The sequence below is a fragment of the Camellia sinensis genome, chromosome 5 (genome assembly GCF_055761805.1).
Source record: "Camellia sinensis isolate YWXY chromosome 5, ASM5576180v1, whole genome shotgun sequence".
Taxonomy (NCBI): domain Eukaryota; kingdom Viridiplantae; phylum Streptophyta; class Magnoliopsida; order Ericales; family Theaceae; genus Camellia; species Camellia sinensis.
The window spans coordinates 102,243,053-102,256,318 of NC_138965.1; the positions used below are offsets into that span (position 1 = coordinate 102,243,053).

At 42.7% G+C, this 13,266-nt stretch overlaps 1 protein-coding gene across 1 annotated transcript; it reads right to left on the reverse strand.

The window, feature by feature from the left end:
* Window positions 1–1,053: 1,053 nt before the first annotated feature.
* Window positions 1,054–1,668, reverse strand: LOC145791573 (uncharacterized). The gene has a single exon (XM_082871938.1). It carries the CDS (start codon window positions 1,666–1,668, stop codon window positions 1,054–1,056), a length of 615 nt encoding a protein of 204 aa, XP_082728064.1.
* Between the last annotated feature and the right edge of the window lie 11,598 nt (window positions 1,669–13,266).

Sequence of the window (13,266 nt, forward strand, 5' to 3'; positions counted from 1 at the left end):
CTCTTTCATCCATCTAACCCATAATTCTCCAAAACCAAAATTTGTAAGCATAGACCACAAAAACTCCCAGTTAACTGAGTTGAAAGCTTTTTCAAAATCCAATTTTAGAATCAACCCCTTCTTTTTGTGTTTCTTCCACCAATCTACTACCTCGTTGGCTATCATGATGCCATCAAAGATATGATGACCACCTATGAAGGCAGATTGTACTTCACTAATAATCTTTGGTAATACCATGCTTAGTTTGCGAGATAAAATTTTGGAAAGGATTTTGTATGCAAGGTTCAATAAACTGATGAGCCTGAAGTCCATAAGGCTCGAAGGACTAACCACCTTGGGAATAAGGGTAATAAATGAACTATTCAGACCTTTAACCAACCTGCCATTGGAGTGGAACTCTTGTAAGAACTGGAAAATATCGTTCTTCATCACTTGCCAACACTTTTGGACACAAGCCATGTTGAAACCATCCGGCCCAGGGGCTTTGTTCCCATTACTTTCCTTCACTACCCTCCAGACTTCTTCCATGGTAAAGGGAGCTTCCAAAACCTCTCTGACCTCAATTGAACTGAGAGTCACAAACAAACCAACTAATTTTGGTCTACAAGCCAAATTTTCAGCAAAAACTGAGGAGAAATGCCTTAAAACTACTTGTTTAATCATTCCCGGTTCAACATACCTTATTCCATTAAACAACATTGAATCTAACAAGTTTCTGCTTTGCCTTTTGCTTGCAATGATATGAAAGAATTTGGTGTTCTTGTCCCCATTATGTGCCCAATTCAACCTGGATTTTTGGAACCAAATCCTATCATTCATCTTTCTATGCTTCCAGACCAGATTGCTAATTTCCCTCCTATTTGTAGTTTCTGGAGAGCTAAGAGGTCGTGATTCAGCTAATATATCTAAAGCATGTAAATCATCTTCGGCCTTCTTCAGTTGGTTCACCACATTCCCAAATACTTCAACATTCCATTTTTTCAACTCCAATTTCAATAAGCTAAGCTTCCTCATCAGTTTATAGCCAGCCCAACCTTGGACATAGGACTCAACCTAACACTTCTCCACTGTTGTTAGGAATTTAGAATGGATAGCCCAAGAATTTATAAATTTAAACGACCTGGGACCCCAATTCCTTGAATCCTCCATAAGCAGCAGAGGACAATGATCAGAAACTCCCCTAGGTAGGCCCCAAAGTTTGAAACAATATTTCTCTAACCAGATGGGCTCCAGAAGAAAACAGTTAATTTTACTCCATCTCTCACTTTCCAATGAGTTACACCAAGTAAATCTTCTACCAAGCAAAAGGATATCAACTAATGCCAAATGTTCAATGAAATTGTTAAACTCTAGCATACCTCTGTCTCGCCTATTACAGCCTTTCCTGTCAGCTATGAACCTTATCTCATTGAAATCCCCTCCCATACACCAGGGCTTCAAGAAATGTTGCTTCAGATTAATTAGATAATCCCAAAGCTTCCTTTTCCCAACAGCATCATTCGGTGCATAAATGTTAAGAACAGTACATTCAAGAAGATCACGAGTGGAACCTGATATGATGATGAGATTTTTGGTGCTACAACACTCTGACAAGAAGAAAACATATGGGTTCCAAATACATAACAGTCTCCCTGAATTCCTTTCAGCATCCACAGCCAGAAATTCCATATTGTCCCATGGCCATATTGATTTTGCATCTCAGGCTTGTATATTACTGTGCTTGGTCTCTTGAATAAGAAGGATATCAATCTGCCTATCCTTAACCACATTTTTAATTCTACACCTTTTCTCCGACCTTTCCAAACCTCTAATATTCCAGGATAACATCTTCATTACAAACATATTTGCTGCACTAACCCCTAGTTGATAGACCTGCTAAGAGTTGCCATCCACCAGACCTTGCTCAACACCTGCTACTCTTTGTGCATCCCTGACTTCCATATTAACTAGTTTGTTCATCACTTCCGAGTCCTTACCTTCAAAATTAATGCCCAGAGATTTACTAGGATGAATGGTGGCTTGCGCTTCCTCCATTTACTTCCTTCTTCTTCGACTAGATCTACTGGATTGGCTATTTTGTGAAATTGACCGCTACAGCAGCCCTAAAGATTGCTCCCCTTTGCAAAAAGTTGGGGAATGGATGACCTTTACGGTAAAGTCTTCTCTTCCCTTTAGTTTTGACACCTGGTCCACCACATTGCGTATGAATAGAGGAGTTGACTAATGAGCCTTGAGAAGAAGTAAACCCATCTGCACTATTCAGGGCTTGAGCCATATGATTATTTATTTACAAGTTATTCTACAAAAAGTAAAATTACTCTATTAAACTCGTAGCTATAAATGAAATGAGGAATTAATATTATAAAAGTGTATTAATATCTAATAATAATAGAATAATTATATACTTTTTAGCACTTATCACACCCCCAACTAGCTTATTGCTAGTCCCTAGCAGTTAAGGCGATGAAAACAAATATTATATTTTTATTCAAAAACATAAATAAACACTATTAATTTAAACCATTTTCGTAGGAAGACACAATTGCATTTAGCATATGCAATAAGCCTTTGAACCCTTAGGTTAGCCTTACTGGATGAGTTATAGTCTCATGAGGATTTGCAGTAAATATACCCATAAAATTTCAATCACCCAAAAATTACAATACATATGCATCATACAAAAATACCCTACTGTAGACACCCCATTTTTGACTGACCTTAAGACTCAGACGTCACCGATTGAGCGCTCGGTGATAGTGCATGTTGTGCTCATTTCGAGTTTCGGAGTTTTGGCTGAGAGCCTTGCCTCCGGGTCTCCGAACTCGTTGTGCTTTGGCTCGGTTTGCGGACTGAACCTTGTTTCTCTTCCTGGAGGGAGGGAGAGGTCTGGTAGACCATCACTTTGTGGTTGTAGACCACTCTTCGCGGTCATAGACCACTTTTCCCATTTGGAGATCAGTTTCTGATTTTCGGAGCCTTCGGCCGTACGCCTTGTCTCGGGACTGCTTAACGTTCTCCGTTTGGCTTGGTTTTTGGATCACACCTTGTTTCCTCTGTCTAGAGGGACACTGTGGTCCGGGAGACCACTTTTGTGGTTGCCTACCACTTTTGGTACTCAACAGCTGGTTTTCGGGGCTCTCGGCCTTGTGTCTTGCCTCCCGAACCCTCGTCTTGCATCCGTTTTGGTTTGTCTTGGGTACAAACCTTCCTTTCCATGTTTGGGAAGTGGTACAAGGGTGGGAGACCAGCTTTTATCCTTGGAAACCACTTTTCTCCCCGCCAGCCGATTTTCTGGTCGGGAAACTGGTTTTATTGGTCTGTGAGCCACATTTTCTGGTTTCCTACCCCACCATTGGCTTGCTTTCAGTGTGGAGACCACCAATTCCTCCTACTGACCAGCTTTTATTTTGGGAGACCACTTTGGGTGGTCGGCCGACCACTAAAAGTAGCAGGCCGACCACATTTTCTAGTTGACAGCTTTCCTTTTGTTTTGTCAGACTGAATGGATGCTAGCTGTGCTGGCTGGAGGGCACAGACTGTATCCTCCATAACACGTGTATGGAGGGATTGCATCCAAGTTTTAGCTTCTTGAGGAAGCTTTAACTTTGTTCCTTTATAAGAGAGGCTCTCCCTCTTCATTCCACAGGTTCTGAAATTTGCTAGGAGGAATAGATACATCTCCCTCTCTATATTCTTCTTTCCCTCTTATTTTGTGCCTTAAAGTGACCATTCTTCACACTTTTGTGCACACAACGCCCTATCCAAACATCATCCTTTTGTTGCTGAGGCACCTAGGAGTTGTTTTTGGAGTTTTTGGACTGGTTTGAACTCAAAGAGGTTGCTGGAGTTGCAGCCTTGAAGAGGGTCATCAAGGGTGAGTTTCCAACCCTTAAATCCCCCATTTTTGCTTAAGATTTTAGCCTTATTTTCATACTGTTTTAAGCTTAGCTCTTAACTGAAAAAATTTCTGTTTTTGCATGCTTAAAAAGTTTGTTTAAGGTCATTTTTTCGTTTGGGATTGTTTACCCCTTTTTAGGCCTTGTTTGGCCTTGTTTTTGTGCCTCTTTTGTGAGCTTTAGGACCACCTTGTTTTGGCCTTCTCACCACTGAAATCCATCCAAAGGGATTTCAGTGGTGGGGATGGTGTTTTGAGGTCCCAAGAAGGAGAGGGTCATCCCTTCTCCTTGTCGTCTTCAATACTTGTCATATTTGCCTCATATTTGAGCACCTTTGTTAAGTGTGTGTTGACCATATCTTAGCATATATTTGGGGTTATTTTGGCATGCCTCAAATCTGTTTTGACTTGGTTTGGTCATCCCATGCATGCCTCATACACTTGTAGTGTAAATCACACAAACTAGTCTTGTATGCTTCATGAAGTAGCATGCCATTCAAGGTTGTTTTGTTCCCATTTCAACATGTTTTTGGTGATGTTTTTCCATGTCATGACTCTGTTTTGGTTCGGTTTGGTTGGCCCTTGCATGCTCCATGCACTTGTAATGTATTTCCATGAAATAGCCTAAGATGCATCATGCTTTAACATGTTATTCTAGCATGTTGTTGGCTGAACTTTAAGAAGCTTTTGTCCATGATTTACCATGCTCTGGGACTATTTTTGGTTACATTGGTCATATGCTTCATGTTTTGCATAGTTGTAGTACAAATGCATATGCTAGCTTCAAGCTTTGGGTGCCCATTGCATGCCTCATTTGTGTTGATTGGGTGATTTGCCATCATTTCTCATGATATTTTAGAGCATTCAGGCCTGCAATATTCCTACTTTTTTCACCCTTTGAGTGCCTCTAAGGGTTGTCTATTGTTACCTAGCTTATAGGCCAATGCATGTGCATGCATGCCTTGCATTTGGTGCCTTAGTTTTGATGTTTTGGCCACTGATTTGGGTGTGGCTGAAGCCCATCCATTTTGGTTTAAGTCCATTTTGCATTGAGTATGCCATTGTAGTTCATAGCATTGAGTATGCCATGTTGTCGCATGATTGATCATTGCATTGTGCATGCCTTGTTCATCTCATTGTGTATGTTAGTTTCTATGTGCATTGTGTATGCTAAGTGTCATGTGCATTGAGTATGCCATTGTTAGTTCATAGTATTGTGTATGCTAGTTGCATGTTTGCATGGTATCCCTTGCATGTTTGCATGACTTAGTTGCATTGCATTGAGATTGCATGCTTGAGTTGCATTGGTGCATGCCTTGTTTGTTGCATTGTGTTTGGAATAGGGGTTAGTCCAAACACGGGGAACGATGGACGTTTTATGCTTGAAATGATGAAACGTGCCTCGATTCCCAGTCGCCGACACTCTTGACTACCCATGACGGAGTTGTTGGCTTTAGGTGATTGTATGTGCATTCATTTCATATTGAGTCGTGCAATTCGACTCCTCGGCTGTCATGCATCGAGATACGTAATTGGTGGTCTGAGGGTCAAGGACTACACTCCCTTGAGCTTATGCAATGATGTGGAGAGTGGTCGTGCAGACATGTGTTGCGAATACTTTGCCATCTCTCTCTCTTGCCTCCTATTGCAGAAAACCAGAAACTAGGGGCAGAAACTGGTCGGCTGACCAGATTTAGTGGCTGGCCGACCACTTTTTTTGGTTTTTCACCACAAAAGTGGTTGGCAAGTGGTCTCCAAGGCCAATAGCTGGTCGGTAGCCTTCCCACAGATTCCCAGGGTTGAGTTTCAGCCTTCTGGAGCTTTGTGCAGTGTTCTGAGGTTAATTGCAAACAGAGACAAGTCGGGGCGTCACGAGGGATTTCCGAACAAGGCAATTCAAGCATGCATGCATCCTTTGTCATTCAAAATAGAGCTGGGGCAACCCACATTCATTTAGTTTGCATGCTCATTTAGATTGCTTACTTAGTTAATGTTGTGTAATAAGTAGTTGTAACTTGTTATTCATTTCGTCGTGTAATAACTAGTTTAATTAGATTAGCTTAGATTAGCTAGCTGGTCTTGTATTATTTATTCGGACCCTCCGTCGAGAGGGCAAATTTTGTAATAAGTGTGCGTGTGTGTGATGCATGTCTTCCAACCCCCACTTCTTTCTCTTTTTTTATTTACCAGCTTACGATGGTTAGTTTTAGGGCATGTTTCAATTAGCGTCTTTATGCTCGCATGTTTGCATCCATTCATCTGTCTTGCATGCACCAGGCTCGGTGCATCATACTAACTGTATTGTATTTCAATTCCAAGTTGAATGCGTGTTATCTGTAGCATCTCATATGCCATCTTAAAATAGCCGAGCCTATCTTAGTTGCATTTTGCATGTGTTGCATTAGCCATCTTAAACATGAACTAGGATCATGCATCGATTTCTAACATAGCTTTTGTTTTGGCTCGGAGTACTCGATAAGTGTTTATGCTTTAGCATCCTTGCATGTGTGTGAGTGACTGCCATGATAGCATGCTTACCATGAGGCTATTTGCTTATGTGATATAACTGCCTGATTGCCTATGGGTGAAGGCTGGATTACTTGAATTGGAACAATTCATTGATTGCGAGTTTTAAGCCCACTAGAGAGTGGAAAATCACCATATTTTCTAAGCCCACTTGAGGTTGGCGAAATCCGCATTTTACCCTACTTGCGAGTGGCAAACCGCTTTCAAAAACAAACTTGAGCTGTTTTTGTTCCAAATTAGGCGATCCAGTCTATACTTGTATGCTGTGCGCATCACATAGTAATTCTAGGCTAATAAACCGGAATAAAAACACATGTGTTTTCAAAAACAAGATATCATGTTTAGTAGTGGCCAATCTTTGATCAGGTGAGCGAGGGTGCTCATTGCATGACCTTCCCCTCTCGTACCCAAGTTCCCAAGCCGAGGTAACTTTGGTGATGACAGACACGTGGGCTTAGGCACGAGTTAGGGTTTCCTAAATTCCCCCAAAATAAAATATTTAGGTGGCGACTCTGTATCTGAAAAAGTAGTCCATGTTTGGCACTTCTTTCTAAAAATTAGTTTTTCAAAACGATTTGCCGGATTTGGACTCTTTGGTGATTTATCAATCTCGTATTGCACTTTATAAGATCAGATTAAGAACCGTGACATTGAGTCCGAACTGTAGTGAGCCTAATGAACGTCCCGGGATTCTCCCGGGACGTTCGGGCGCGTCTACAATTTTTGGCGACTCTGCTGGAGATTTAGATAGCTTGAGTCAAACTCATGATATCTTGTTTTGATTACACTTATGTGTTTCTTTACATTGCATTTGCATTGGTGCGCCTAGGACATCGTGTTTGCCATCTGCTATTCCTGAACGGTTTGCTGGAGGCTCATTTTGAGAAGTGTGCCATAAGGCTGACCGGTTAAGGGCTCTGCCACGATAGGAACACAAACCTCGATTTTTACCGGGGCACCCTTTTCGACCATTCGACCTAGTGCGTATCGGAATCCATAGTGACTATTCCAAACTAGGACAGGTTGCTTATCCGATTGTAGGTTGTTTGAAAACCGCTGCGTGTGTATTGAAACTTTAGCTCCTGACAAAATAGGACAGGGAAATCCTACCCCCCCATAGGGGTGTTTTGGCTCTTATTTGCTTGATTATGTGCTTTTAGAGTTGGCCTCTATAGGAATGCATGTACCAGTTGCAAGTCTGGGTATCTGGCCTAAGAGCATCAATATTTGGGAGAATCAGTTTTACCTGAGGGTATCAGTTTACAAGAAAGAATTTTGGGCAGAATCCTGTAGAGAGTGCAGTCATTCAGCTATGCTCATATCTGTTCTGGTGAAATTGGGCTGAGGTGCTGCCTGTTTTCTCTTTTGCTTGGGGTAGTCTTGGAACCATAGCTTCAGAAGGCTCCAATATCCCCCGATACGTTGGACTTGTGCTGATAGACTTTGTTAGGTCAGAGATTCAGTTCAAGGGCAAATCAGTGTTCCTTCGCCAGAGGCAGGGTAAAAAGATCAGTCAGGCGCAGATCATCAGTTTAACAGTCTTCGGATCAGCAGTCATTATCCATCTCACCTGTGTGCAGTTGGGTTGAGATATCTGCTTTTACCACAGAGACAGATATACCGATAGATCAGTTAGATCAGGGCAGTATGGCAGGAATGGAAGAGATGATGCGTTAGCTCCAGGAGAGTATGAAAACCATGCAGCAAGACGCTGCTCGTCAAACAGAATTTGCCAAACAACAGGCTGAGGTCATGGCCCAACAGGCAGAGGTAATTTTCAGGCTACAACAGCAGACCGGAGCATCTGCTTCACACCAGGCTCCTCCCCCACCAAGAGTTCCTATACTCGGGGAGACAGTTAACGTCCAGGATGATATAGACATTCCAATAGGGCCGGCTCCGCCCTCGATCTTACCCCAGCTATCCAAAGCGCAGACCAACCTACCGGATTCTCCTTTTGAGTTCGACGTGGACCCCACAGCATTGAAAGTGAGCAAGCTTGAAAAGCTGTTCAAGAAGTCTCAGGGTCTGAAGTCCATTCCAGATATTGAGGATGGGTACATCGACTCGGCCGTGACGCTGCCGGACCGATTTAAGATGCCACACAGAGACTGCTTTGACGGGTCTAGAGATCCCATGGTGCATTTGCGACTGTTTTCAGATATACTAAGGCCGATGGACCTCTCTAGATTACAGAAGCTTTCCTTGTTTGGCCGGACCTTGTCGAGTGTAGTGTCTATTTGGTATGCAAAACTGGAGGACTCTGTCAAGAGGAATTGAGAAGAGATGGCTGAGGCCTTCATAGCTCAATACTCCTATAACACGCAGATTGAGATTACAACCCATGATCTTGAGACCACTAGGCTAGAGCCGAAGGAAAGTTTCTTCGATTTTGTGGCCCGGTGGAGGGCTAAGGCCTCGATGATGACCATCAGGCCTGTTGACAAAGATCAGATTCGGATGGTTATGTGCAACCTCCAGCCCAAGCTCATGCAGAAGATGATCGTTCTCCCCTTCCCCACCTTTGTAGATCTACATGAGATTGGGGTACAGATCGAGGACATTATGAAGCAGGGCCTCATTGACCAGGAGAAGGAGCAGCCCAGGAGGGCATTTTCTCGCAGTTCGAACGTGACCACCAGTGGTGATGCAACTGCAAGATCTTCTGAAGTGGGCATGGTCACCACCATCGCATCAAAAATAGCTACCCTATTCACCGGTGCGTCCGGAAGTAGCTCACAAAAAACCAAATATCCACCTCGAGTCAAGAGGGGTTTTACCCCACTTTATATGCCTTTGTCAAAGGCTCTAGAGGTCTTACTCTGGAAAGGATATCTGAAACCGTTGGAACAACAGCCTCTACCCGATCCTATCCCTCCAAAGCATGACTAGACTAAATACCGTGCCTACCATCAACAAATCGGTCATGGCACTGACAGTTGCTTTCGTCTTCGCCATGATGTACAAGATCTGTTTGACAACAAGGTCATCGCCGCACCAGCTCAGCAAAGTCTATTGCCACTGGATCAGTGAACTTGGGGGATAGTACGAATATGTGATCAGCGGATGAACCACCTGCGGGCGGCACTCAGTTTACTCCAAATGTGGCGTATGGCACGCACTGTTTTGAGCATTTATGAGTGCTAATTTTTGTACTTTCTGACTCGAGTATTGAGTCAGTTTTGTTATGTCGTTTAGAGTCTGTCCCGTTGTATAGAGTCAGTCTTTTCATACTGAGTCAGTTGGGTCTGTCTTGTTGTATCGAGTCAGTCTTGTTTTGTTAGAGTTGGGTGATCCCGGGGGCGTTACCTCAGATATCTTTATTTTGTTTTGTGTTTGTCTTTTCGCTTTCTTTTGAATCTGTTTTTTCGGGGGAGCCAGTTACACCAGAAGATCTAATTGAAATAGCTGTGGTTTTCATGCTTTTGTGCTTGTTTCTGCGTTGAGCCTGTTGTGCCAGCAAACTTGAATGAAACGGCAGTGCTTTTCACCTTGTTTTTTGTGCCTTTAAGTCATTACATTGACCTAAGTTTTTCAAAACCTTTTTGAACATTGTGATGAAAACGAAGAGGAAGGAATTCCTCGGGTTTTGCAAAATTTGATCAATTGAGAGAAAGAGAGGCATGCTAATCCCTTAATGAATGAGATCATGTTTGTTAATGTGAGTACTGAGAAGGATCCTGGCTTGATCCAGATTGGTTTCGCACTGTCTTCAGTGCGAGCGACTAGTCGCTTTCTTAAAAGATTTCAAAAAATATTTTGCGCGGTCCTGCGAAGACCCGTGTGGAATCGCTCTTGAGATTGTGTAGCTTAGGATCTCTCTCAGCCCCGAGACTCGACCCCTCACTTTCAAACCTTAAACTTGAATTTAGAATGTTCAACGGTCAACTACAATGTGAGGCCTGTGTGGCCAGATTCGAAGCAGCCCTCGAACTAGGGGCAGGGAAGTCAGATCAAGAAGATCAGATGTCGTCAAAAGAAGTTTGTAAAGCTAGATTAAAAGCACCCCTCGAACTAGGGGCAAAAATGTCAAAGGTGCTCGAAGAGTCAAAAAAAAAAATTGGGATGTTTCTCAAGCTAACAAAGATCAGCAAGAATGCCAAATCTCAGAGGAGAGGAAAGAAGAAAGTATTGCTGAAGGATAACCGAGTTCCTATCCACAACACTAGGGGCAAATTCAGCCCCCTATTGGATGAACTCCTGCATCGTCAGCGAACAGCAGCCATTCTCCTGGATTCAGATGACTTCCGGATCTCAAAACCATTTGACATGGACAAAGCTACACTTTTACCCTTGAGAGGCTCGCTGGGCCGAAAACCTGGAAGGGTGACCCAGGCAAAAGTTAGAGCAAGAAAAAGAACAAAAAGAACAAAAAAAAGAGAAAAATGTAAAGAATGAAAAAAGGAAAAAGAAGAAAAATGAAGAAAATGAAAGGAAAAGATGAAAAAGAAAAAAAAAGTAAAAAAGAAATGAAAAGAATTGAAATGAAAAGAAGAACATAGCTCGCAAGGTTGAAAACCCGGAAGGGCGGCCTTGGCAAAAGTTAGAGCGCAAAAGGAGAGGTTAATTCCCGAGTATACCTTCACCCCGAACTACGTATGGCTTGATTCCTATGTTTGGGACACGTAGGCAACTTCATTATGAAGTGCAGCTATAAACACTTCCGAATTGATTGTGTCCGTGTAATGGTATTGATCATCTTGGTCATCTTGGTCTACTCCGTATTCGAGAGTTCAGTTGTGACCTTCATAGTGAGAATCGGTTACAATGTGCTGCGGTACTATTCAAACAAGGGGCAACTTTTCGTTGCCGTTCAGTACGCTGCCGTGCTATTTAAACAAGGGGCAACTTTTCGTTACCAAACAGTGCGCTGCGGTGCTATTCAAACAAGGGCCAATTTTCCATTGCCATACAGTGTCGTTCAGACAAAGGGCAATTTTCCATTGTTATGGATCTAAGGTCGTGCACCTCAAGAGTAGGTTCCATGCTCGTTGAGTGGAGGCCGTTTGCAAAAATAGTTTTTGAGAATTTTTAATGAAGTTGACCAATTCTCTCGAAAATTATTTCATTTTTCCAAAACTGTACCATTTTCTTGGACCCAAAAAGGAAAATTTTCAGTGCTCATAACCTAACTTGCATGGTTTTAAATCAGAAAATCGAACAAGCATGTTAATCTAACTCTCATGTTGGTCAAAATTGTTTTAGTAGAACGTCAAAAACAAAAAATGGTCAAAATAATGAATTAAGGGCACAGTTAAGTCAGGTGTTTTGTCTTTTTCCCATTGTCAACATACTTGCCAGAAAGGGCACCGTATCTGCCAGAAAAAGGCACAACAGAAACTAACAGCAAAATGCCGAAAGTTCTCTCATCCTCCAAGCAGTGAGGTATCAAGCTAAGTGCGAAGCACGAACTGGAATAGAGCAGGATATTCCATTCCCTCATCTGGACAGATCTAATCATGTCCAAACTCCCCAGTAGAGCATCGTCAACCAATGTCAATTGCAGATCTGCTGCACATCCAGCCGCATCACAACCCCTTTGTGGGGGAAGTTCACTGTTGTGAGCAGAAGAAAGAGAATCTAGCAGAATGCTAGGGGCAAGAGCCCATAACTTCTTGTTTATCCATCCATCAACCACCCAGGGAAGGGATAAAAAATGAGAGATTGAAGAATAAAGAGATGTGCGCTGAGAGAAAAAGTGAGGAAAAAGGGTTTTTATCAAAAAAAAAAAAAATAGAGCCTGAGGGCCGAGTGATGTAAGAATCACAAATGAGAAATGGTGGGAAACAATACCCAGAGAAACAGGCTCCCTATGCACGTCTGAGTGTCGTGTCTTTTTGTTTTATCTCGATTCTTATTTCGAGTCATTTCAAGTGTTACTCGATGTGTTTAGGTTGTTTACCTTTTGTTTTCCGTTGTTGAGTCATAGTGCGCTGTGTTCAGTCGTAGGCTCAATACCTCGGTCAAGAACTCGTCTCTCAATTTCAAAAATAAAATCGTTTTGCGCTCCGAGTGCCGTGTCGTTCTCCACATCTGTGCAAAACAAGATTCGTTCTTTCGTAAAACCGCAGGGTTCAACCCAGGTCATGCGGGAATAGTAAAACCAGGACCTATCTAAAGCTATATAGGTTCCAGACTGCAAAGCAAAAAAAAAGAGGGAAGATGTCAGGTATCTGAGTTTGTTTCAACTTCAGTAAGTTTCGAGATTGCATTCTGTGTGTACCTCTTTAGGTCTTGCCAATGCTCCGAAGTATGAGTGTGCCTCTACCTCAAGCTCAAGATCAAGTCTGCTTCAAGCCAGAATGGCGATCAAAAGTGCTCTCCCTGAGTACCTTTCCCTGCCAGAGGCATCTTGGATGTGTTCGCAATGAGTTCCTAGGAGACCAACTGCGACGGTGGAAACTAGAGTTCGAATGGCTGTTGCCTAGAATGCAAAGGTTCGGGATTTCCGAGACTAAAGTCTGGTTTAAATACCTAGAGGCATGTCCTCGGCTTGAAATCTATATGGAAGCCCCATAGGTTGAGATAGCGTGTATGCACCTCAATTCTGGATACTGAACCAACCTAGTCTGTCACCCCGTTGGAGAATAGGGAAAGTTGTGAATATGATCAGGAAGAAAGGCAGCATCCAAAGTGTTCTACGTGAAGAACCCTTGTCAGTATTTCAGAGCCTTTGTACTGTAAGTTGAAGGTAAGTGTTCGAAGAGCACGAGGGGAGATCCCCGTCAGAGTAGAGCGGTTTATCGCCACTCACCCTATGAGGTGCTTTCTAAAACGCCGCTAGGTTTGTTTATTGCATTCCTTAAACATCATGCATTGTATTGCATTGTACCTATCAAGTTTCT